At 32.6% G+C, this 26480-nt stretch overlaps 1 protein-coding gene across 1 annotated transcript; it reads right to left on the bottom strand.

Annotated features, from left to right (window-relative positions):
* Positions 1 to 2216, bottom strand: LOC149391828 (ER-based factor for assembly of V-ATPase). The gene is made up of 4 exons (XM_089618612.1): positions 1912 to 2216; positions 1520 to 1655; positions 816 to 901; positions 1 to 651 (listed from the first exon to the last, which is right to left on the bottom strand). Exons 1-4 carry the CDS (start codon positions 2164 to 2166, stop codon positions 523 to 525), a joined length of 606 nt encoding a protein of 201 aa, XP_089474738.1. The 5' UTR covers positions 2167 to 2216; the 3' UTR covers positions 1 to 522.
* Positions 2217 to 26480: the final 24264 nt, after the last annotated feature.

Raw genomic sequence — 26480 nt, 5'->3', positions numbered from 1 at the left:
TTTGCAAGTAAAGATGATTTTTCTCCGTCTACACCCATCTAAAATATGGCATTTGGTACACCACCTTTGGTCACAAAATTGATGGAATTGCTCAGGCTAGCAATTCATAATTTAATACAAGGGAATTTTTAGGCGCCATTGGAAGTTCAAAGTTTAACACGGGAACCACAAACCGAGAGATGAGTAGTTAACTTATGAGCATCTGGTGATACGAATCGGATTGGAACCTCTCTCATAAACATTGAATATTTCCATCGCTAGTAATTAGTCTTATAAACCTGGTTCAACTTGCAGAAGAAAACAAGTGCCACGGCAGATAAAAGTGAAATATTTTAAAAGGGTCATGAAATTCTCTCTTTCTTTCATTCTACTTGTTTTGAAAAATTCGGCCGGGCTGGCTAGTCGTCACTAGTACAGGCGGTCAATGGAATTATTATGGGGCATCATTTACAAGGGATTTGGAAAGTAATACAAAGAATAGAAGACACAACCAACCTTTGAGAAGGAAAAAAAAACGTGAGTCTACTGATTCTTTTTCTGGTTGGAATCGGAGCGAGATGATCTGAGTTCTTGATTCGACGATTTGATTATGAAAAGAAGAGTCTCTACTAGCATGCCAACAATCAATCCAAGAAGTCCACCGGCAGCATTCTGTAAACATGATCCCGATCAATCAAACTTAGGTAGCACAAAAACTTGGGATTTTTTTTTTTTTTTTTTTTTTTGTTGTTGTTGTTGTTGTTGTCTAACATAGTATTGAATATTGATAAGAAACATAATAATAAATACAAGTATTTTTATGATTGAGAAGGTACCATTGCAGGACTGTGGTTGAACAATGCTCTGAAAACGTAACATCCAACCAGACATCCTGTGAACATCACCACCACAACATGTACACCTGCCAAACTCGGCCTTGTTTAGAAACTCCGTTAATCAAAGAAAAAAAATACCATGGTATTGAGTGCATTTAGACTAAATCAGTAAATAGTCTACACAAGTTAGTGAATGTTTTCTAAGTATAGTTTCAAATGGCTCCTTCCATGCAAAGTTGCAAACTTTTTTTATAATTATTTTTTATGATTGAGACGATGCTTTTTTATTCGTCCCGTATGTTTCTCTACTCGATTTATTGTAAAAGAAAGATGTTACTACACTGAACACATGAGCTCATTTTTATATATTAGAGTGCATCTTGGTCCCAAAAATTTTGCCATTTTTGAAACATACAATCTCAAAATCCCAGATAAACTTGATGTTTGTTTATCTCGTGTCTCACCGTTACACTTGGCAGTTTCAAATGTGCAAGCACAAATCCGAAATCTAGATTTCACCAGATACAACGATAATAAAGATGTACAAAGAATTACTCGTACAAGTTTCTGGATTTCAGTAGCTAATTTTAGTTCATGAGATCGGTTCATCCTAGTTCAACTTCAATGCCGGTGTCACACAAAAAATAAGCATAAATGTTCAAAAAATTCTACTACATATCACGTTGATAAACTTATTAGCTTACCAAAACCGAGTTGATCTTTGTAAGTAGAGAAAGGCTCGGCCTCCTTTTTGGGGGTTATGTCCTTCACAAGTTCTGCATATTCTTTCCTTTCCGCCATATCTGTTAGCTTCTTTAGCCTCGCCTTCAATTCCTCACTCTAGTCGGAAGAACAATAAAATAAATTAATCATCTAATTCTTTCAAGCCGCTTAACTCTCGTTATGCTCCTGAATTACAAGATCATCGCATTTTTCTAGGTCAATTCAGTTTCGACACGATAAAAAGAAAAATCCCTAACCTACGTTTCCTAACCTACCAAAACCCCAAATCAACACTGTCTAGCACGAAAATCAAATTGAATATATGTAAATAACAGATTATAATGATTAGATTAAAAATGAAATCTTGAAGTACCTTCACTCTGGGTGTGGGACTGGCTAAAACGAACCCCGAGCCCGAGATGAGATCGATCAATTCGGGTCGACCCGGAGCCTCAAGAGCAGACCAAACCATCCGAAGCGATTTGTATTGAACTCCGGGCTGTGACGAGAGATCGGAAGCGATCTGACGGAGCTCCGAAGCCAGACTCGGATCGGCTGAGGCTGACTTAAGAAACGACGAGATTGTTTGAGTCGTCGATAAAATCAGTCCAGGAGTTGAGTCAGTCATTTCTTCCCCGGAAAACTCGCTGGCTGTGTTGAGTTACTGAACGAAGCTGTTGAAATGACAGTGCTATGCGTGACTTGAGGGGTTTTCAGTAATTACACTTAAGAGGTAAATATTGGGCTTTGTGTTGGGCCCATAAAGTGCTAGAGTAAGCCCAGCTGCTTGGACCTTTTGTTTCGAGGAAAAGGAACTGAATGGATGAGGGAAATTTTAAATGGAAATTTTAAAGGTATATTGTCCTAAGTGGAACATTTTTAAAAATAACGGCTTTCTTTATTCAGTTTTTTATATATTGTTTTTCAAACTTTAAAAATATATTTTTTTACATACATGAATCTGTAAATAATAATTAAATTTCAATTTAAATCTGGAAAGATGATTATTTACAACTTGAAAAAAATTATTTTCGTGATAGAAGAAATACTATTACTAACAATTTCCACAATTGGGTCAAGAGTGTATAGATTGGTACCTTTTAGATTCAATTAACCGAATAACAAGGAGTTATAATAATAATAAAATTGTTTTTGTAGGAGTAAGTTAGAAACTTGTATATTTTTTTTTAGAGTTTTGTTCATTTAATTACTTGGATTAGAGACAATAATGAATACTTTAAAAAATGAACTTGATTTTTTTAAATAAATTAAATGTCTATGGAAATCGATTCCAACTCACTAGCTGAGTGAATAATCTTTTCATCCAAATAAAAATAAAATGGCACAAGCAGTTAACGAGCATCATTACAGACGTAGAAACATATAGCGTAATGAAACAAATTACATATTATTTGATAAACATACATATATGATGCTTGTATTTATCTCTACTTTATTTAATTTAATCTCTTACAAAAATAAAATCAAGCAAAATATATACGTATTAGAAAAGAGAGTGAGGAGGGGTAGCCCCGTCAATTCCCACAAGGGCCACAAGGGCAGCAACTTCTTGGATTAGGAGGAGGTGCGCAACACACACAATCAGGGCATATTGGTCCAATCGCTGCTATGCAAAAAACAAAATGCAAATTCAACACCAAATTGATTTGACGTTGGAATGATAACTTTTATCAAATTTATAACATGATAATGGAATATTGATTTTCTTGAATTACCTTGAATAGCATGTCGAGAAGTAGCATCAAATGCAGGCATGAGAGACAAAATAATGGAAAAGATTATGAGAAGAGTCACAAAAATGGATCTTTTGTTAATTCCTTGCATTTTCTTTTTCTTTGATAAGATCAAACTTTTCTATGGAATTCTTATTGAAACTTGAAAGACTAGAAAAACTAGAAATGACTTCTTATATAGTCCTTTATACGCTATTTGTGGTGTGTTTTGGACTCCTCGTTTACGTAAATGACTAATATTAGGAAAATGGTTTGAGGCAATGGTATTCCGTAATCTATGTTTGAGTAAGCGTTTAGTAGAGTTATTATTCTGGTAGGTTTAGAAGGGAAATCTATCAAATATGCATAAATACGGGCATTTAGGTTAAATCGTTTAACCGGGTCAATCAGTTAATGGTTTACGTTGTTTTTTTTTCTTCCAATTAACTGGTGGTTAAAATGGATTAATAATTTGTTTCCTTTAAAAACGTTAAAAAAAATAATTAAAAAATCTGGTTAGTCACATGATTAATTTTTTTAGTTTTTTTTGGATTTTCCGATTAATTTTAACCACACAACAAAAATAACCGGTCAAAATATTTTGACCAGTCTAAAACCCACAATTAAACATACACCATTTATATTGAACAATGTAGATTATTATATGATTAATTCAAATTGATATTTCTGACATAATCTACTGTTTTCAGGAAGAAAAAAGAGCAACCACTGTATTTAAAAAATTAGTTGATTTTATAAGAAAACTCACAAATTCTAACGCTTTTATCTCTAATAAGTATCATTTAATTATATTCATAATCTATATATGATGTGTCAATTATAGTTTAAAAGTTTCTTTCATGTTATTGAATGTGTTAATAACATAAAACAAAGATTACCGGGGTAAGTGATAGGGGATAATTCTAAAACGCTACGACAATTTTTTTTTTTTTTTTTTTTTTTACCAGAATCTATTATTACATGTTTCTGATTCCAAAACTATGACTAACTTTGTCAATAAACAATGGATTTATTGACAAATTTGTCAATCAATAATCATACCTTTTGAATTAGAAGCAATTAATAGATTTTTGGCAAAACATATTAATTTTATTATAACCAACGTTTAGTTAATAATTGATAATTAGCCAAATTGATGATGTGGCGAGTGAAACCACTTATTTTGTACCGAATATACCCTTATTAGTTAATTAATAAAATTGATTTTCGTATTAAAAAAATATCATTATTCTTTAAATTCCTTAATTATAGGATCTGGATTTTATGATTTCAAAATAAACTTAAAAAAAAAAAAAACCGTTATACAAAGGACACGTTTCATTTTTATGTTTTTCTTCAGATTTTCGCAGTAATAATTAGTAATATATAACAGTTAATAATCAATAATAATCGTTAATAACGTACTAGTCTCAAGATTATATGTTTTTCACAGTAAATAATCATTAATTTTTGTTAATAAGCGTTTGTTTATCTCTTTTCGTCAATATTTTTATGGTTTTGTTCAGAATTAATTATTGTTAATTATCATTGATACGTGGCCTTTATCTTCTCCAAGAGCTTTTTTCTGCGATTTTAATGTGTTGAATGGCTTATATGTTTTGGTTTTCTTTTTTAAATTGTGTAATTGGTTACGTGTACCATTAAATATGCCTTATTAATCGCATCATTAATTTTTTTATCTTTATTTTCGTTTTTTCATTATGAATTAAATTGCGCTGGACGAAATTTAAATTAAAGGGTAATTCAGTCTATATCTTATAGGAAATAATGTTGTGTGGCTAATAAATAATAATTATCTAAACGGTGGCTATTTTGCAATTTCAAGTTTGAAAATGGCCATAAATCTACACTGTATGTGATAAGCCATATTGTTTTAAGTAAGCTAGAGAAAAACAATGTGTAGTTGCATTCCTTAGTATTTTTCTGATACAATTGATTAGACAATGACAGTGAAAATATACAAAATAACAATTTGAATTTAATTATGAGTAAAATAACCAAAATCTTAGCAAATTAGTTAAAGTTACACTATAAACAAATTTCTTTTTGCATGGTCAACAAAGACATTTTACATATTGTAGGGTTTGAACCTTCATATTCTTGATAGACATGGGATCTTGTCACCTAGATTATCAAGTCATTGTGGATCTTGTCACTTAGATTATCAACTCATTGTGGAAATGAGAGGCTTTTAAGAATGTTTCGAGCTTAATACTATTATTATGTTAATTTTTTTTATAATCAGTGGACTCAAATAAGTAGTACTTCCATACGACCACTAAAGTAAATATGTTTTGAGTTTGTAAAGTTTAATTTATTTAGCCTTTGAGGGTTTTATTGGAACCTAATTAATACATAGTATTTAGTTGATGATAGTGGTCCCAATAAGAGAATGCATCAAATTTAGAGAGATACGACTGAAAAATAAAGAAATTTCATACGACCACCTATTGTTGTTTACACAGTCTTGCTCACGCTTAGGCGACGTGATAGATCCAAATTTATCTATTACTATATTTATTTTTTCAGTTTTGAAAAACAAATTAATGATGTTTGATAAAAAAAAAAAAGAATTTTAGTTTAGATTATAATAATCATTAAATTATAATTAGATATGTATTGTTATATAATGTATATGTTCAGCTGATAAAACTTTTTATTATTTATAAATAGATTTATGGGTAAAAATTACTCGAGCCACTTTATAGTTTTATCTTGATGTTTACAATTTTATTAGACTAAATTTTTTTTTTGTTTACAGTTTCATTTAATTTTTAGTCATTAGTTTTGAATTTCACTAAATATATAAGAAAAATTATTTCAAAAATAAAATAAACTGACGCAACTATAGAATGTTATAAAACTTGAGGCATTCAGGGAATTACTATATTAAAACGAGGTACTTATAGAATTTCCAGAAAGGTTCAATTTTAATTTGTTTCAAACAAGCTTGGCCATTGGTGCGTGCCCATTTTTATCAGAGAAAATTATAAAAAATAATGTTTTTAGGGTGCAACATTTTTTAAATAGCGTTTATCTTAAATCTTTTTAAATAATAGCGTTTTTTAATACATGTAAACAGTTATTTGTCTTAAAAATAAAATTCTAAACTAAAAATAAAGTTAAATAGATTTCAAAATAATAAATAAAGTAAAAAAAAAAAACTGTAAATATAAAGAAAAAAATGACTGTTTACAACTTATAAAATACTAATTTTTTAGTTAAAAAAAAAAAAACTAAACAAAATACTATTGTAATAAAGTACATAAATGGTTACAAGTAGGGCTGAAACTAGTTCGGTTCTATTATGTTTTGACTCGTTTTACGAACCATAACCGAATTTTTGCTTTTTAAATTTTTGGACTAATAACCGGACCGAATTAGTCCAAAACCGATATTCATTTATCCGAATTATGAAAACTAATAGGGTTTTCTAGCTATATATTCATTTGACTTATAAAGTTTTATATAATAACCAACATTTTGTAAATTTTCTGTAAATAGCTACATCAACTTATTTACGGCACTAAAAAAGACAAAAAAAAAAAATCCAAAATAGGCGGAAATGTTTTTTTGGTGTTTTTGTCTTTTTGAGTGCCGGAAATAAGTTGAGGTGGTTATTTACAATAAATTTACAAAAAATTGGCTATCTAGCAATTCTTAGACTTTCGGTGGCTTATTTGGCTAATTTTTTGAAACTGATATCCAGTTTTAAAACCTATTTTGAAAGCGGTTATTATCCAGTTCTGAAACTGGTTACCCAAAAAATATGTTATTCGGTTTCATAACCGGTTATCCGGTTCAAACTAATTTATTTTCCTACAAGTTTGTACCAATTTAAAAATAAAAAATAAAAATTTGGTTTATAAATTTCAAAAGTTTTCCGATTGAAATCGGGTATCCGGTTCAAATCGATTTTTAGGTTTCAAAACTGGTTATACGTTTTATAAAATAAAAATCGGTTAAATAATCGATAATCAAATTTTCGGATATTCAAAATCTATAACCGATCCAGTTTCATAAACCGCATTGGTTAACCGAACTAAATTTTTGGTTTGATGATGTGGCACTAATAAATTTCAATTCCAAATCGGTTGGATTATCAGTTCAACCGATTTTCGGTATCGATTCGATCCGGTTTCACAGATGAAAAGAAAAATGTAAACATATATACAAATAAATTACAAAATGCATCGTCATACAAAGTACCCACCCCCACTAATAAATGATTAAATAACTCATAAGAACTTAGACAATAAAAAAAAAATAACTAACTCAATGATACACGCATATCATTTCTTATTTATTACTAATATCCTTCTTTTTAATGCGAATATCATATCTTATATATGTATATGCGAAACTTAATGAAGATTATGAGAACCACAATGACAGCGACAACATCTGGTTGGATTAAGGGGAGGCGCGCAACATTTACAGTCAGGGCATAGTTCTCTTCTACCAAACCTTTAATCAGTTAACACAAACGATCAAAACAAAGTTAGTTAACATCCAAGGTAATTTTTGACATACGTATAGTATTATAACCAACAATATATCAAGGAAATATATATATATATATATATATATATATATATATATATATATATATATATATGTTAAACTTTCTTTCAGGTGATATTATTATAAGAATGTTTTAATTAAATAGCCAATTAAAATTAGTAAAATTGAAACATAATAAAAGTTTATCTAAAATTCGCCATATAATTAAAATTTACAAAAAAAATGTACAAATATCAAGTGTCAGTAAAAAATATTTTTCATGGTGATAAATTCCGTATAATAATATATAGATTCAACCATAACAAAAAAAAAAAATAATTGCGACAAATTGTAGCTAATTAGCCGCAATATTTTCGGCTTTTTAGCTGCGAGACATACATGAGTCAATAATTTTAAGGCTTTCTAGATATATAAGCATATGAAAATTTAAATTTTGTTATATAGCAATTTTTTTTATAAATTATAAGTAAACAGCCACGAGATTTTATTAATAAAGCTGAAAAGACATTAGTAATTATAAATATTCATTAATAATTGTAAATAACTATCAGACACCAATGACATAAATAGAATACTGAAAACGTCCAAATAATGCCACATCACCATAATGAGTATTTACTTAAAATTTACAAAAAAAATTGATTATTTAACAAATCTCTAAATTTTTGTGGTTTAATTATTCAATTAGTTGATAATTAAAAAAAATTGGACGATATAGTTTTGACTAGTTTTCAAAAAATTGCGACTCTAAATATATTACCTTGAAATATATTACCTTGAAACACATGTCGATGTGAATTAGACGTGGGCACTTAAGAAAAAATCACAGCAAAGATGAAGAGGAGAGATACCTAGAAAAGATCACACTTGCAGCTTCATATTTGTCTTCGCTATACAAAATACTTTCAATTAATACTCTTAATGGAAAGACTCAATATATCTGAAACTAAATTAGATATATAACAAAACTACTTGATTCGTGGCTTTATATACATGTGTGCAGTGAAGACTCGTAATAACCTCATTGTCTAACCTTAGTTATGGTATGTTATGTACTTTCTTGTTTAGATAATTGACTAATATTAGAAAAAACAATTTCACTCGTTTCAAAGGTTGTTGTATTCTAAATAGACTACTAAGAAAGAAAAATAGGCTGTCACAAAGCTGGCTTTATTAAGATCAGAAACTTGTAGTATGGTATTGTTTTTAATCTAGGGGTTGTTAATTGCAACTGATAGAATATTAGATTTATAAAAAAGAGTTATAATTACTAAAAACAACTCAAATTTAAAAAAATATGTAAATACTATAAGTTTACTATACTATGGATAATTTTCATCGTGAAAACTTTGCCACCACGAAGAAATAAAAAATGACAAAAAATTATAAGTTTCCCCAACAAAAAATAACCGTCATGCATATGGAAACTTACCATGAATTGAGATTCTACGACGAAAAAAATCGTCGTGGAATCCTATTTTCCTACGAGTGACATTTTCATTTTTACATGTTCAAGTCTCTCCTAAAATATGCACACTGTAATTGGGATATCTCACCATCGATGTAAGTCGAAGTTGGCTCTTTGAAGGATAGATCGAATGTTTATCACTTTGTATTAAGATCGGGTCTAAGTGTTCTTTAGTCAATAATAATGGTTTACTTTGTAGATCATATATATGTTATTACCTAGTGATTGTCTTCCACTCTAATTCTAATGTGTATTCAACACGACTTCTCATTGAAACCCCAAGTATGATCTGTGACTTATTAGTTGTGTTTGTCGTGTGCTCCTATGGAAATCAGGGGTTTTATGGTCTGCAACGGCCTGTAATAGAGTTTATATTAGTCTCCCTCGTATATTTGTACAAGTCTTGGTCCCTTGAGAATGCTCATCGAATATAAATGTGTGTTTTTAAAAGAGTCGCTTTGTAATGTAAACATATATTAATCTTATTCGAACCATAAGAGGTGTCGACACTTCATCAACAGCTTCCTGATTACTATTGATGTAGTTAGGAGTGGGGCTTGACTTATTCTATGCATATGTTCTTTAATCTCGGGAACATTAAAGCAGTGAACAATAAAGACTACTGCAAACTATCGTTAAGGTCTATCTCAAACTAATTTAAAATAAATAGAGTAATTCGCGACCTTATAAATTATTGTTACTTTATGTTTATGTGGGTTTTTAAATGATCAATCAAGATGGTAGATTGCGTCCACTAATCTTCAAAAGATTGGATCAGATACTCATTTAAAATTTGTTGAACTATAACACTATATTAAGTATATATCATGAGTTTTCATATATCGTAGTTGATAACGAGAGAAGTAATTTGTGACTACAACTTGCCACATGGAATCGAGGGAAATGAGATTCTCCTATATAGTCCAAAATTTTACGAGAAATGGATAGTTCTGGAAACTATAAAACTACGGTATTGAGAATTGGCATCATGTTTGGTTTAATTTGTATTGGAGATAGATTAGTTATCGTCCACTTTTTTAATTTGAAAGTTTTTTTAGATTTTTATTTATGTAGATGAACTAATTTTCTTTATCATGGTCGACGAATCACAATTGGTTGAATCTTTTCAGCAAGAATGAGAGTTTTATTAAAAGAGTCGGATATGTGTTTGAAGTTTTATGTCCTCCTTATTTTTTCTCGTTACGAAAGCATGTATAAAATGAGTTATAATCGCGCTTAGTATTACATTTTTTTCGATCTATGGTCATTTTTTCTTGTATGAAGGTGGTGTTAAAAAAAAAAAAAAAAAAAAGTCTCACCACCAGATTTATTAAATGTCACTTTTTTTTATTTGATTATTAAATGTGAGTTTGTTATATAGAAATAAATATAATAACGAAATTTAATAGGGAAGTGATAATAGATGATATAAGGGGAGCCAATGGGAAAGGAGTTGCTTTACTTATCCGCAGAAGAAGATATGGGCATCAATAATATCACTCTGAAACACCTCCAATCTCAGCCAATGCATGAAGATCGCAAGGTCAACACAGTCATGTGACCAACCACGTGGCTTCTGCTTCACTGTTGAATCATTCTATCCTATACTCGATCAAGTTGGCCAAGTTATACATGATAATACATATACCTATAAACTGCCCATATATATCAGGATCGATATCCATAGACTACACACATATTAGTTTCAAACTTTACAGCCTTGGAATTGACAATAAATTTTTGGATTCTTTTCTCTTCCCATGTGCATAATAAAGTCGGGCCAAAGCAAATAAAATGAATAAATAAATGTTAGGCATGCCAATGCGAAGCTTGAATTTATTTTTTATTTAACTTTTTCGTCGCTGAATTTTGATTGGTATGCTCTGGAAGTGAAGGGATACATTTTTTAGGGTATAGAGAGATATCTGATGCGAGAGTGTGGTCCAGAGAGAGGCTTTATTACTTCAACATGCATTCACTGATCATCTCACAGCCCCCAAATAAAGCAACAAATTAAAAAGCCCTAAAGAAAAAGATGTATGTACTTAATTCAATATATATGTAATGGTTTTTGAAGTTTGAAACACACACTACTAGCTATAATACTGGAATTTGTGGTAGAACTTTTGAAAGAGACTTTAATTGTGTCACTGGTTGGCCTTAAAAACCCACCCCAGCCATACAATGTGGACGGCAAAATTATAATTGGACCACAAATGATTCCCCAAAGCAATAATATCTTTCATAGATTTACTTTGATGTGAGCCATTTGGACGAAACACGAAGTGCTAAACTTCGATGTTGACCATGGAGATGTGTTGATAAAGTAGATCATGTTCTTAGATAGAGAATATTTACTCTCAAATATTTGCCTTCACTTTTTCATAATATATCATCATATTTTCTCTGGTGGTATCATTGTAAATAGTAGTATTACTATTAGTCTTCGTAGAGAGTCTATCTCTGATAATATTCTTGACTGGTCAATTAATGTTTATCCTCGGAAATGTTCGTTTTTGGTAATTAGAATGTTATTAGAATCTTTAGAGAATGTTAGCATCACCCCAAAGGCTCATTTCTATGAAAATACGAGAGTTCAATGTTTAACAAATGTAATATTAATGTTTGAAATAACAAATGTAATATTAATGTTTGAAAATTATAACTTGTAATTTGTATTTAAATATTCAATGTAATTGATGATATGATGTAAAAATTGAATTATTAAAAAAAATATATCACTAACATTATATCCATTACTTGTCTAATACCAATTATTATTTCAAATTCCTTATTTTAGTTCCATTTATACTATGACAAAGAGTGAAACTAAATTTAAAATATATCCCTAATAAATAAATATAAATAAATCAAAACCCTTGAATGGGAACATAATATAAACGACACAACTGTATTTGAATTTGTCCGAGTTCCCAAGGCATGGGTGGGTCTGTTTGTCAACTATTAACATATTAAATGATAGTCTTGATGGGTTTAGGCTTTTTTAGATCAACACTCTGATGATCATTTGTGGATTTGATTTAACGGCCAAAACTGGCCGAACGACGCGTTATCTGGTCCTCCCAATTTGCTTATACCTAGCGAACCCTAGAATAACACTTGGCAAAATCCTTAAGTGGGTGCAGAAGATAGGGACGAGAGAGAAAAAATTGCTGGAAAAAATTCATTATGCAGTCAAGAAATTCTTTACCGATAAATGATTCCAAATTATGGGATTACATATTTACATATAATGTGATTGAGTTATTTCTTATCAAGACTTGAGCACTTCATCCCCTCCACTCCAAAAAGAGAAAGCCAAGAAGATTGTACAAAAATGCCCACTTCCCAAATGGGAAATCTTAAGATGTTTATCTTATTATATTATTATTCGGTACCCATCAATTGTGTTACCATAAACTGGCCTCGGTGTCATCATGATACTGTGATTAAGCCCTACATGTAATTCATTAGAAAATATTTAAAAATATGAAGTAGTAAGTATATATGATCAACCATGTTCAAACTTCAAACAAGAGCTCAATTTTTTTTAAATGTTAATTTTTTTTTTTTTTTTTTATGATGAAATTTAAAATGTTAGTTCTAAGCTTGGCACACTTTGTTGAATCATGACGGTAAATGGGGAGCAAGTATGCCATCATGCATATATAATAGATCCTGTTATGATCAGTTATAATGAAGCTCATCGAGTCTTATATTTTTTTATTTATTAAAAGTAGCAATTCTTAACTATTCTCTCGAGGGTCGTGTTGTAATCTTTGGTAAAGCAGAAAAGCCATGACGTCCAACGAAGAATTTTCGGTATTCGTACCGGTTCATGGGATATATTCACTAAGGACACTTATTTATTAATTAATTGAATATGTGTGAATTAACTAATGTAAAGCATATATACTTTAAACTGCTTTTGCGCCGTATTGGATCATTAGCGTGTTGTGTCTGTGAGGGTATGTCAAGGCTTCATTGGTCAATCCTTATGAAAGCATATTTTTCTCCAAATAATATTCTGCTGTTTATACATTTTTTTTTTCTTTTTTCTAAAGCATTCCGGTTCTCCACTAATACTTCTATGGTATATGCTTCATTATCACTACCATTAACTATAAAATTATCTGGCAGCTTCACATGCTCTTTGGCTAGAAATATAATATACCTCCTCAGCTGAATATATATAACACACACTAAAAAAGAACGAGAGTCAATTGACACAAAAGGTAAATATATATTTCATAATAAGCTTTAAAAATAATTTTCTTCATAATTTATGTTTAAATGTGTAATATAATTTATGATTTACTTACACTCTTATATAAAGCTCTAAAATATTTTGAATAAATATTACTATTTAAATATTTTCCCGATACTCGTTTACCTGCTCGTTACTTAGTCAAATAATACCCGTTCAAAACGAATTTACGGCCCGCTGACATTTAAATGGGGCGGGTACGGGTTCATGAAACGTTCACCCGACTCGTTATCCCGACCAGTTATAAAAAAAAAAAGTTAACCTTACAACCTTTTAAATTGTTGTATTGTAGTTGTGAATTTTAATTTGCATTAGTATTCTAACTTTAAATTGTATTCTAACTCTAAATTTGTAGTTTTTAATTTATCTTTAGACTTATTAATGAGTGGTTAATATATATATATATATATATTTTACTTTTATTTATTTATTTGTAAACTGTGTTATCGGGTAGTAAATATTCAATTTTCACACCCACTACCCAGCGGATATTACCCGTTACCCAACCCGTTTGAGTAACAAGTTAATGAGTATTTTTTTAATGGTACGAGTACGGAAATAAGTGCATCCGTTCATAGTTGTACCCGTTGTCATTCCTAGTCTAATGTTTATGGTTCTATATTTCCTACTAACAGACTTATTATTCGTAACACACTCGTTTCACTCCTCTATTGGGTAAATCCACGAGGACAAAATGTACTTTTGAATGCGAATTTTGTTGCATCCAATGGTCAAAATGGATGCGATTTTGTTGCATCTAATAGTCCGCATCTGTTGACCCTGGATGCGACTAGTCGCATCCAAAAGTAAAGGCCTTTTGGATGTCGCAAGTCGCATCCATTATCGCTTCCTAGCTATCTCGCCATATTCACTTTGGCGGGATATTAGACTATTGAATGCGACAAGTCGCATCCAATTCTGTTCCCTCCAAAACACAGGAACTCTTTGGATGCGACTTGTCGCATTCAATAGTCGTTCTTGTGTTTTGGCGGACAGAGTATTGGATGCGACAAGACGCATCCAATGATATTTTTTAAAAAATTTAATTAATATTTACTAAATAAATAAGAATCATTCGAATTAGAAAACAAATTTATTATAAAATGTAATAGAAAATATTATACATTCGAGATATTTTTGTAAAATAACATTAAACTAACGTTTTGTTCGCTAACAATAAATATACAAATACTTCTTATGTGCTTGGAACCACTATTCAATTGTGGTTGATCTTCTTTCGTCTATGCCTCGGGATGCGCTGATGTCTCCTCTTGCGTCGGTGGCGCTGGGACGTTCTCGTTAGAACTTTACAGAAGTTGACGTCTAGTCATCAGCCTTTCTAGCTGGTGGCGGTTTAGTTTAAGGTTGCAGTGTCGAGGGCGACGGCTGAGTCTGCATGGACGATGGCTGACTCGGTCTCATGCTCTGTGTGAGCTCGAAGATCTGTCGCTGCATTTGCTCCATCATGGCTTGTTGGGCTTGCACTGTAGACTGTAGCGACGCTGACCGGTCATCAACTTTCACCACAACCCGTTTCATGAAATCATCATTTCAAGAAACATGCTATGGTGAAGGTTGACCTATCAGCGTCGCAGGTCAGAGAGAATAAGGCAGTGTTATATCATTTCCAGTGGATTTGAAGACTAGTAATTAGAATATCTATCGAAATTTCGACAGAATTTTTTCTATAATATTGAAAAACCAAAAACCTGCAAATTTGTATATATGCATAGAGTACTATTACTACTACAAATTTAATTTTCTGGCGCGGAAGGGTATTAGGTGCGAATACTCAAACACCCGCCATTTTTGAGATTTTTGGAAGCAAAATAGGTGGGACTTTGGGTAGGAGAGGATGTTCGAAAGAGACCAGTGAGGTTGTGGTAGTGGTCGAAGCGTCTTAGAAGCGTGAAGAAGAGAAGATAGAGAGAGTGTGAGTCAGAGAGATAGATAACGTTAGTGAAAAATTGAGAAAGTGAGGGACGATAACCTGTAATTTGGGGCTTTTTTCGAAGGTGCTGCTCACCTGGTGGAGAGAGAGAGAGAGAGAGAGAGAGAGAGAGAGAGAGAGAGAGAGAGAGAGAGAGAGAGAGTGGTGAAGAGAGCGATGGATCTGTGGATTTTGAAGCGCAACGGAGAAGAGAAGCGAGCGGTGAAAGCTCAATGTTGCTCTGGTCGTGGTGCTCTGGATGTTGTTTGTAGTGGGCTAAGAGGAGAGCTGAGGGGGCTGTGGTGGGTTTCGGGCAATGGTGGAGAGAGAAAAAAATCGGTGGCAATTTCTGGTGGGTCGGAGAGTGAGAGAGGTTGTGGTGTGGTGGGTCGGATTTCGGTGTTATAGGTTGGAGAGGTTGGTTTTTGGGGTTTTGGCGAAAGAGACACTGTGAGAGAGACAAACGGCGGAAACAAATTAAGAAGACGAAAAAGACATATGAGTTGTTTGTTTATTTTATTATAGATCAAAGACATGTGAGTTGTTCCCCAAGATCTCATAATGAGAATATTGTAAGTTCTTTTTTCTTTTTATATAGATTAAATAACTATCTTTTGATGATCAACGGACTTGAATCTCTCTATCACACCGATAACGGAATCATATAAGATGGTTGAATCTTAGTAAGTTTTATGTTCTTCTTTGTGTCATTAGTATGCAGAGAAAATCAAACACTTGTACTTAGTTTAGTTTAAGTTTTTGTTGTGTCTTGTATTAAGTTTTCTACAATTATAAATGTGGGTGCTCTACCAATATTTCAATAGAATATTTCGGAGATTTAAAATTAAAAATAAAAATAAACCAACTGAATTTTGAGTGCCAATACCTTTAACCTACCACAAAATATTTTTTTTTTGAATAGTACGGATTTTCCATTAAAATTGGGTAAAAACCCATCAATACAGGAGAAAACACATTAGTACATGGATTACCAGGACTTAAGTCGAGATGAATCTAACACTAAAATCCGGTAAAAGAACGATATGTGCTAACTTCCGACAACGGGAAGAATTACAAGCACCAATAGAGCACACAAGAGGCTCGTTAAAAAACCCAAAGATTGACGATGGAAAAATCCAACCAAACTCGGTCCGATAACCACGAATGGGGGGGCTCTTCAACCTGCATAGATAAAAACATAACGAGAAATCCACTACGGGAGATGAGACTACGGCTAATCCGAGTCCAAAACAAACCAAAACAAAACAAGCATAATAAAAATTAAAAGGATCCATACTCCAACAACCAAGAACCCTATAACTAAAAGAAAAACCAAAAACCAGCCACCGAAACAGTAAACCAACCACAAAAACCCAGATCTACTACCACCTCTCAGATCCAACCAACCCAGATCTGCGAACCTTCGTCAGTCGCACAACGATCGGAGAGCAAGAGCCCGGCGGCACACCCCGACGGCGGTCACACTACGGTCGGAGAGCGGTACGCGGACGCGCTCAACGACGACACGCTGAGATACACTCCGAGGGTCAGACGAGGACGGCGGTCGCACCGTCGGAGACCGGCGGCGCACAGCGTCAACGAACCCACTCTTAGATCCGTGATGTTTCTTCCCTCCGATCCAAACCCAGGTCGCGCGAAGGGGATGGAGGCCGGGTCGAGGAGTCACGCGCGCCGTGAGAAGATGGCCGACAGATCTGGACAGCGGTGGCGTGCGGGCTCGGCGGCTAAGGAGCGGAGAAACGACGTCCACAGAGAAGGGATCTCGTGGAGAATCGCCCTCCTCTCCGGACCGGAGCCGCGACAGTGACGACGTCCGAACCCAGAGGGGCGGCGGCGGCGATTAAAGGTTAGGGTGTTCCCCTGTTTCTGTTCTGAGGTTTCTCCAGGAGAGAGAGAGGTGCGCTTTGAATCAGAGAGTTTTATCTCAATGGATAATTTTGTAACCTGCTTTTGTCTTGAAGCCAACTACAAAATAATATTTTTACATGCAATATAAATTAATAATTTTTATATATTTAATGTAAGATGAAATTGAACCCTGTATCTAAAGATGACGTAGGAGTATAACTAGCCTGAATTATATCACAAGGTGAAATATATTAATTATTACTTAATCATAGTACTTACTAATCTTATATTATTATTAATCTCTATCTCTCTCGCTCACATCATGAATTTCACCGAGTATAGCTGACTAGAAACATCAGTTTAGACTTTAGACCCAAAAAAAAAAAAAAAAAAAACAACATAGAAAATGATCTAATAATTGAAATAAGCCGATAATTAAAATTAGCAAGAAAATATTGGAAATCTTGAAAATTTAGAATCACAAGACGCATTGGTAACAGTAACTAGTTAGGTTTGGCGTTAGAAAAAGGGAAAAAAAAAATAAAACGAAAGAAAGATAAAGTTGTTCTAGACTTTCTTTTGCTTTTTCTGTATAATGGCATAAAATATTGAACAACAACAAATCAGAGATAAGAAAAACCCCACATTTATTCCATAGATAGGTGATTCAGTTTTTCTCTTTCCCCTCTTTTCCTTCTATATAAACCCCAACATACCTTCACAGGTTCTTCACACCAAAATCCACAACCAAATCTACTCAAGCTTGTTCCAATACAGTGGAGCAAGTTTCTTATGATCTATCTATTCCCTTTTTTTTTCATATATTTACAAAAATCACTATATATATGTACAAATACATAAATATCTATATCCATCTAACAAGATTTGGAGAAATAGCTAGGTTGAGGGCTATCTAGGGTTTTGAAAGCAGTGAAAGATGACGTGTACAAAAGTAGTGATGGTAAGGGAGGTGACAGAAGAGAGTGAGCACACAGAGTGTTTTCAAGCATAATAGTCTATGCTCGAAGCTCTGCGTGCTCACTCTCTATCTGTCACCCCACCACCAAACTCTCTCTCTCTCTCTCTCATGTCGATTTTTTATTTTTATTTTTAAGATTAAAAGTTCTTAGTGTTTTTCATTTCCTTTATCGGTCTGTTGTTATTGTTATTTTTTTAGACGGCCTAATTCCCAGAATACTCTTTTCAGAAGCACGCCAATTGTAGGGTTTGTTGAAGAACTCAAACAGGTCACGCACAGACGAGGTAATATGTGTCTCTGTTTAGTTAATATATATACCCAGATCCCGGGGTATCTGGTAATGGAGGGGATTTGATACCTGGTTTTTGTACTACCAGTATATGACCGCTAACACTTTATTTATTTTTTTAATATTTTTTTTATATATATTTTTTTAATTTTTTATTTGTAAGACAAACCGCTTACACTGTTATTGATCTACGACACTTGGGACCGATTTAAAAATATTATGTGAGTGGTTTGTATTTCTCATTTTTCAGTACACAAGGAATATATGATAGTGTCAAAGCTTAGATCCGATTTGATTTGCTTTGACTTGTTCTGATTTAGTTTCTGTGTCGTGATAAGATAGCTAGAGATTGTTAGTTATACTTACACTACTGCTTTTTTCTCGAGAAATTCTAAATGATGTGCAGTTTTTCTTATTTCCAAATTGATTTAACATAAGGCAGACAAAATTTGTTGGTTTATATGTTCTTGAATCTCTTCTGTAGATAACATTTACACTCCTTATTTCACTCACATATGTAATCTAGGAAAGCAAAGTGAATATGTACTATTAAGAAAATTCCTTCTTGATGTTTAGAAGAATGCTCGTTCTCTGTGCTTATTGGCTAGTAACTTGTATAATACTCGTTTTATTTTTGTTTTTTCTAATTTTAATTATGGTCAATATTGCTTGTAGAGATCGAACGGGCCTTGCACAAACCAGGTAATGCACCTTTTTAGATAATAGTGGAGTGGTTTGAATTTCTTCAAAACATTAATGAAACCTTAATTTTGTACTTCATGACTGACATTAAATTGAAAGCTATACATGATTGGTTTTTATTTCATCATTTTCTTCCAATGTTAAGAAGGAAGTTATATTTTAATATCATAACTTATATCTAAATCTGGGTTTTAGAATGGTCTAATATCTGAAATGTACTGGTTTATATATGCTCTCAAATGTCTGTTGATAACGTTGACATTTCCTACTTAATTTACTCTCATCTTCTGTCAACTAATATAATTTTTACCAACATTATTTCTGCATGTGAATATTATTAGTGCTTTACACAGGGAATCTAGTAAGGAAAGGAATCTGGAAAGTCAAATGGATGTATCACTCCCAAATCCGTTCATTACGTTTCCAATAAAACTCTTGTTTATGCTACTGGATTTGTTATTACTTGTATCTACTGAATTTTATATATTTTTTTTTCTATTGTTATTAATTATCGTTTTTTCTTGTAGAAATCAAGGTGTCATAGCTTGTTCAGTCAATTTTAAACTTGTTCAGTCAATTTTAAAGTGGTTGTATTTATCTATTAAATTTTTGAATCTTGATATTGTGAACAAATGAACTAAAAAAAGAGTGCTTAAGAGAAGACAAAAGTTTGATTTCTGTTTTAATATATTCAGTGAAAAAAAAAAGAGAATGTTTTACAGCGAGCTTGTTTAATTATAAGCCTATGAATGCGCATGCGCAATATTGAATCAGATTATTCAGCTATTTATTTCTTTGATATCTTTAATGTACCCTTTATATATTATATATGTTGCTTCTTTGTTTTTTACTATTAATAAAAGTATATATATAGTTAAAGTTTCCGCCTGCTGTATATAAAATATTTTTTCATGTTGTGGATATGTAGTGTTCCAATTTTTCTGTATCGGGATCGTAACTCGGCGATCTTCTAATATTATTTTTACAGAGTACATGTATATATTGATCATGATTGCAATACCAAACACACAGTGAATTGGAAATATATAAGGCCATGAATGTGATGCGCTACGTCGTGCTGAACAGTCATCGTATTTAACTTGTTCTTTTGGAATAGGATTTAGACTCGCTTCAAATGCTGAATTCCTGCCAGAAAGGTAATAAATATTTTGTCGTTAATATCTTAGGCTTAATACATTTACCTTGTCACAGGTTCATTCATGTAAGCAACTCTTCTTCCAGTCGAATTTTAAATATACTAAATCTAATGACAGCCTATAAAAATAACTAGATATGCTTACTTTCACTCACTCTTTTGAATTATTAACTGCTTATTTGTCAAATTTGTTTCTCATGATATGATCCTCCACTAGTTCCAAAGGATTTTGTCTCGCAGATGACACCGTAATATAACTTTAGACTTCGTATTCTCTATGCTCTTCTATATCTTTTCCATGTACCTAAGCCTGGTTTTTCTTTTCGACAGTAATAAAAAACTATTACTAAGTTGGGATTGGTACGAGTTTCTAACAAATATAACTTTTTCATTCAGTATAGCTTCTTGTGGAATCTTGATAGCTTCCTTTTTCTATAAGCATGTTTATTCATCTTTACAAAATTTGGATTTCTTTAATTCAGTTGTTAAAATTTTTTCTAAGAAATGGAAAGGGCTTCCAAAAATGGGACCACATTGCTATTACAGTTATTTTCTTGATACAATGAAAGGAATACCATCAAGAGAACTAATACCATTAATTCCATGAAACAGCATTATTCAATTCAGAATCTCATGAATCATTGTGGAATACAAAGAACTCTAGTTATTCATGACAGTACTTTTTCCAGTAAAAAACAAGCTACAGAAATGCATATATATACGGACTTTCTTAGACTTGTGACGACTTTTCCGATCGTATTTATCTTATTATCTTAGTTATGATTTTTGATATCTGGCGATTTATTTTTTAAACATATTATATAATGATTTAAAAAAACTATAATTAAAAAAGATTGTTTCTTAATAAGAACTAATAATTTTTTAAAACAAAAACATCTTGATTACCATAATAAAAATAAATAATATTAATAATTATAAAATCTATTTGATCAAAACATTTTTGGAAATTATCTTAAAATTGTTTTGACATTAACATAAAAACTATATTTTAATAATAACTAAATAGGAAATAAGTTATTATGAAGTTCAGCTAAATAAATATATTAAAACAAATCAAACTTAATCTTAATAATAACTTAAATTCAATAAAGATATTTATTTGTGAAGCATATTAAAATTAATTATCTTAGGCGTAGCGGAAATTTTTTCTTACGAATTGGCAATCCAAATTCAACCCTATTACTATCGATGTCGCTGGTTCACCCTCATCACTAAGTCATAAGTTTACCTACAGTACAAACGTAATATTTTCGCGGAAATGAGCAAACGCTCAGCGAGAAAAACATAAAACTCACAAAATAAGATGACTAGTGGAATGCATGAACCAGTTATGAGTATTTTAGTTCGAACTAGGGATTGAAATACTGGAGAAACCGCAAGAAAACTGATCGGTATACCCGTTTTTGGTACTTTTCGGTAACGGTATGAACAAAACCATTAGATACCGAGAAAATTGCCGGTTATCAGCAAAAAAACAGGATCGATAATCGAAACCCCGAAAACCAGGTCAATCTTTTAAAAAAAAATTAAAAAATGGGCCAATTTTTTTAAGTTTTATGGGTGGCAATCATCTCCACGAGTATTATCCACCAACTCGTACCTATATTATGAAAGATCTTCCGCTTACAATGAGTACTCTCCACCGCAACCTCTAATGCTCATTCCGGTCACAAGTGGAAGCATCATCTCCATAGTCAAACATTTAATAATAAAAATTATTTATGAATGAAATTAAAACTGTATTTAAGTGTTAATATTTTTTTTTAGTTTATCTTAATATTATTAGTAATAAATATACATGTTTGTATTTGTTTGTTCACTTGATACTCCTCGGTAAATTTGGTATTTATCGGTTTATCACGTCGATAATGGTAACTTAATCGGTACAGTTTACCCTTACCTCACCAGATAACCCGGTAAACCATTGGTATCTCTCAAGATACCAGTAACATCTGACATCCTGTATGACATTGGTAACAGTATTTCAAACCATTAAACGGTGTGATAGTCTTTCGTATCATAACTCTTATCATAATTTATTCGGGGCCCCTTAGCGTAGTCGTACCAGTTTTCAGTGCGCAGTTTAGATATGAGGATATGGAGTTGCAAGATCACATACTTCGCTCCATCTTTCAAACTTAAAACATATGATAAATTTTTCCATTTGGGTCCGTAAATCGGCTCGGATTCTCCTTAAGACCTCCGTAGTTCGAGGCGGTACGACTCTCTTGCTTATATTTTCACTTATTATTTAGGTGACATACAAAAATGACATGTGACATTTAATAACAATATGCATATGGGAGCTTGAGTAGAGTAGCCGGTCAGAAACATATAATTATCGAAATAGCCAATGTTTGATTTATTTTGTGGAATAGCCAATAAACCACACTAACCTACCTAATGAGACTATTGTACCATCCATTAAATGGGTATAATTGACGAGATATTGAATTTAATATATGAATCTAATTGAAATTTTCCAAATTTCGCGCGTTGAAATTATACCCACGCACCTGCAATAAATGTGAAATAAAGGGAAATAAAATCATCATCACAGAGCCACATATACACGCAAGATCCAATTCCCGAAAATAGGGCAAACTAAAATCCCCAATTCAATTTGAAATCTTCTTAAAACTCATTTACACTAAATTAACATAAATTTACCGACATTAACATAAAATATACACAAATATGTTGAAATTTACACAAATAAAGAGACCTAAACACAACAATAATAAGAACAAATATGTCAAAATTAACACAAATAAACAGACATAAACACAACAATAATAAGAAAAATAAGAACAAAATTCAAACACACAAGATTCACCGCTTGATGGGGGTTTCGGTGACGGAAGCTAAGGATGGAGAGTCGTCATGGCCCACTTGCACTCCACCCTCGCAGCCGCGAACGAAGCCGGTCCAACTCCGTTTCCACAAACGATATTTTGCGGCTGAGATTCGACCACGCCGTTGATTTCATTTGAGATGAGATTTGACCACGCCGTTGATTTCATTCGGGCTCGAACCATCGAACACGCACCGCAAGGATAGAGACGGCGGCGTTGTCTCTGTGTCAGTCATCGGGCTCCCTTTTGAGGTAGGCGGTGGCACCGGCTCCGCAGCAAGCCTCTCTAGTGGCCTCGACAGCAATGAGCTTAGCCGGCCTGGCGCCTGCGCATACATAAATCCTTCGATGGAGGCAGCGCCAGAGGGGGCGGCGATCTCGGGGAGGTGAAGCCGGCAGACATGTCGACGATGTGGACAATGTAGCGGAGCAAGGAAGCCTCTCGTGTGGCGCCGATATCGAAGACGGATGGCAGCTGAAATGCAAGTTTTTTTTTAAAAAAAAAAGCAATGGAGGTTTGTATGCTCCGCAAATGCAAAAAAAATAAAATCGATTTTTTAACCGATGAGAGAGAGAGAGAGAGAGTAAATGAGTTTAAATGTATAATTGGAACACAACATTTTATTAATTATTTATTTTAGTCTAATAAATATTTAAATAAAAATGGCAAAATTGGAAGCAAAAAATTGACTTAATTGTTACGTCATCAAAATTGGCTATTTAAAAAAAAAAAAAAAAAATTGAAACGTTGGCTTGTTTCAATTTCAACGTTTGAGGTTGACTAGTCCGTATAATTTTTCTAAATTACATAACATCATACGATAACATGAATATAAATCAAAACATGTTATTTATACATCACCTATCACTTCACATGAAACATAGCACAACTCATAACACACATCATCAAACCTAAAAGCACCACATCATAGCATATCAAAACATAACATTCCAAAAACATCTCAATATTAATGAGCTATATAATATTAACACAATAACATCAAGCAAGCCAATCATGAAAACAAACTCATCATTTATTTATTTAAAACTAATATGTATAGTAGTGAGATTGTTCTCATCTCAACGTTGAAAATTTACAATCTTTGACCGTTAACAAAATCGGACACGCTAATCTGCTCGAAACTTCTTATTCATGATAACTAATTATTAATCTTTCACTAATTACACTTATTATTTATAAAACTTTAGAGCATTCACTTAGATTCCGAAAAATCTCAAAAACATGAGTTATACGTGAAATTACGAAAATACCCAAATCCGAGAGAGATAAAAACTTTTAGAAACAATTTATATAAACATTCATGTATATAGTAAATAATATTTTCAGCTATATTTACTGAATTGACATTGTCAAAATTAGCTTTTAACTATTTCTTAGTCACAAAACAACAATTTCATGATTTTAAAGCTCTTCCTATTTTAATTGGACTAGTATTACATCTCCTCTTAAAAGTAAAAAAAAAAAAAAAAAAAAAAACCCTAGTTTTCTAACAGCGCCGTTGCTCTTCTCCCTCATGGGATCTGGGCGCCCGGTGCGGCTCCGGCCCGGGGGGGAGGCAACACTGGGGAGACAACGCTGGTGGTCCTTCTCCTTCCCGTTTCAATTTTTTTAGCCCTATTTTTTCCCTAAAACCATCCGAAACTCTTTCCACTCGTCGGCTTCTCTTCTCGGCACCGGTCCCGGCTACCGCGGAGAGGGACCTCGGTAGAGATTTTATCCCGGCGCCGTCCTTCTCCCGCAGGCAGCGTCGGTGGGAGCTCAGTTCTCTTTCCTCGGTTTCGGCGGCTTTGCCTCGGCGTGGTTCGTCATCATCGGAGTCGGGATTTATTCGGCGAATCGGGCCTTCGTGGGTGAGATTTTTACCCGACGTCTTCCCTCCCAGAGTCGGCGGCAGTGAGGCTGTTTTCTTGGGCGAGGTTGGAGCGTTGGGTGAGGATGAGTTCTCAGTTTTTGGGCGTTTCTTTTATGCTTACTTCAGTTGATTTATTTTTGGTATTGTAGTGAACCTTTCTTTTTATTGTTGTGTTTTGTTTTTTTTTCTTGTTTTGGAGCCGGATTAGCCTTTCCTTACCCGTAGTGGATTTCCTGTTAGGTTTTGATTTATGCAGGTTGAAGAGCCATCTTCTTCGTGGCCATCGGACCGAGGTTGGTTGGATTTTTCCACCGCCAATCTTTGGGTTTTTGAACGAGCCTCTTGTGTGCTCTATTTGTACTTGTAATTCTTCCCGTTGTCAGAAGTATGCACATAACGTACTTTTACCGAATCTTAGTGTTAGATTCACTTCGACTTAGGTCTTCGTGTTCTATGTACTAAAGTGTTATTCTCCTGTATTGATGGGTTTTTTTTACCTAATTTTAATGGAAAATCCGTTTTTTTTTTAAAAAAAAACTATTTCTTAGTCACGAAATCCCTAAGAAATAGTTAAATGACTATAATTATTCATGTTTATTTTGAATTCGTCGAGATGGAAAAACTATAATTTTGAAACTTTTAAATACTTAAATGACTATTTTCAATGTTTCACAATTCTAGCTTATTCCTAGTTACGAAATCCCGAGGTAAACACTTTCTTGCTTTAGAAAAGACAGCTTTCTTATATTTAGCTCAAGGATATAAGTTGTAGTCAATTAACATTACCGTGATATGTCTGCGTTTTAAAAAATCTTATAATAGAATTTTCTTAATTTCATTGGTGTGTTTTTTTTTTAATATGACTGTAAATTAAATTTATTTTTTAGTTAATTAATTTACTACGAGCCTTGATATATTATTTTTTAATAAAATAAAAATTTTAACTAAAATTTTAAAAAAATATAAGTGAATGACTAGTTACAATAAATTCTTACAATAAATATTAAAAAAATGGGAAATGAATTTTTTTTTTTCATTTATACATATATATTACATGAAATATTGAAGCTTAGATTATAATTTTTTTTGTAAAAATTAAATAATAGAAATAACTCGTTGTTATGGAGAAATAAACTCGTGTCTTCACGTAAAGAGATAGTGCCATTTCTTCTAGCTCGGAGGTTGTTTTTTCTTTCTTCTTTTTTTTTTTTTTTTTTGAGTAGGGGCACTATCGGCCAGAATTACATGATATATT

This window comes from Urtica dioica, chromosome 7 (assembly GCF_054948205.1).
Source record: "Urtica dioica subsp. dioica isolate 48M chromosome 7, U.dioica_male_clone48M_v1_H2, whole genome shotgun sequence".
NCBI lineage: Eukaryota > Viridiplantae > Streptophyta > Magnoliopsida > Rosales > Urticaceae > Urtica > Urtica dioica.
The sequence above is the reverse complement of the archived record's forward strand: the minus strand, read 5'-3'. Positions and strand labels throughout refer to the sequence as shown.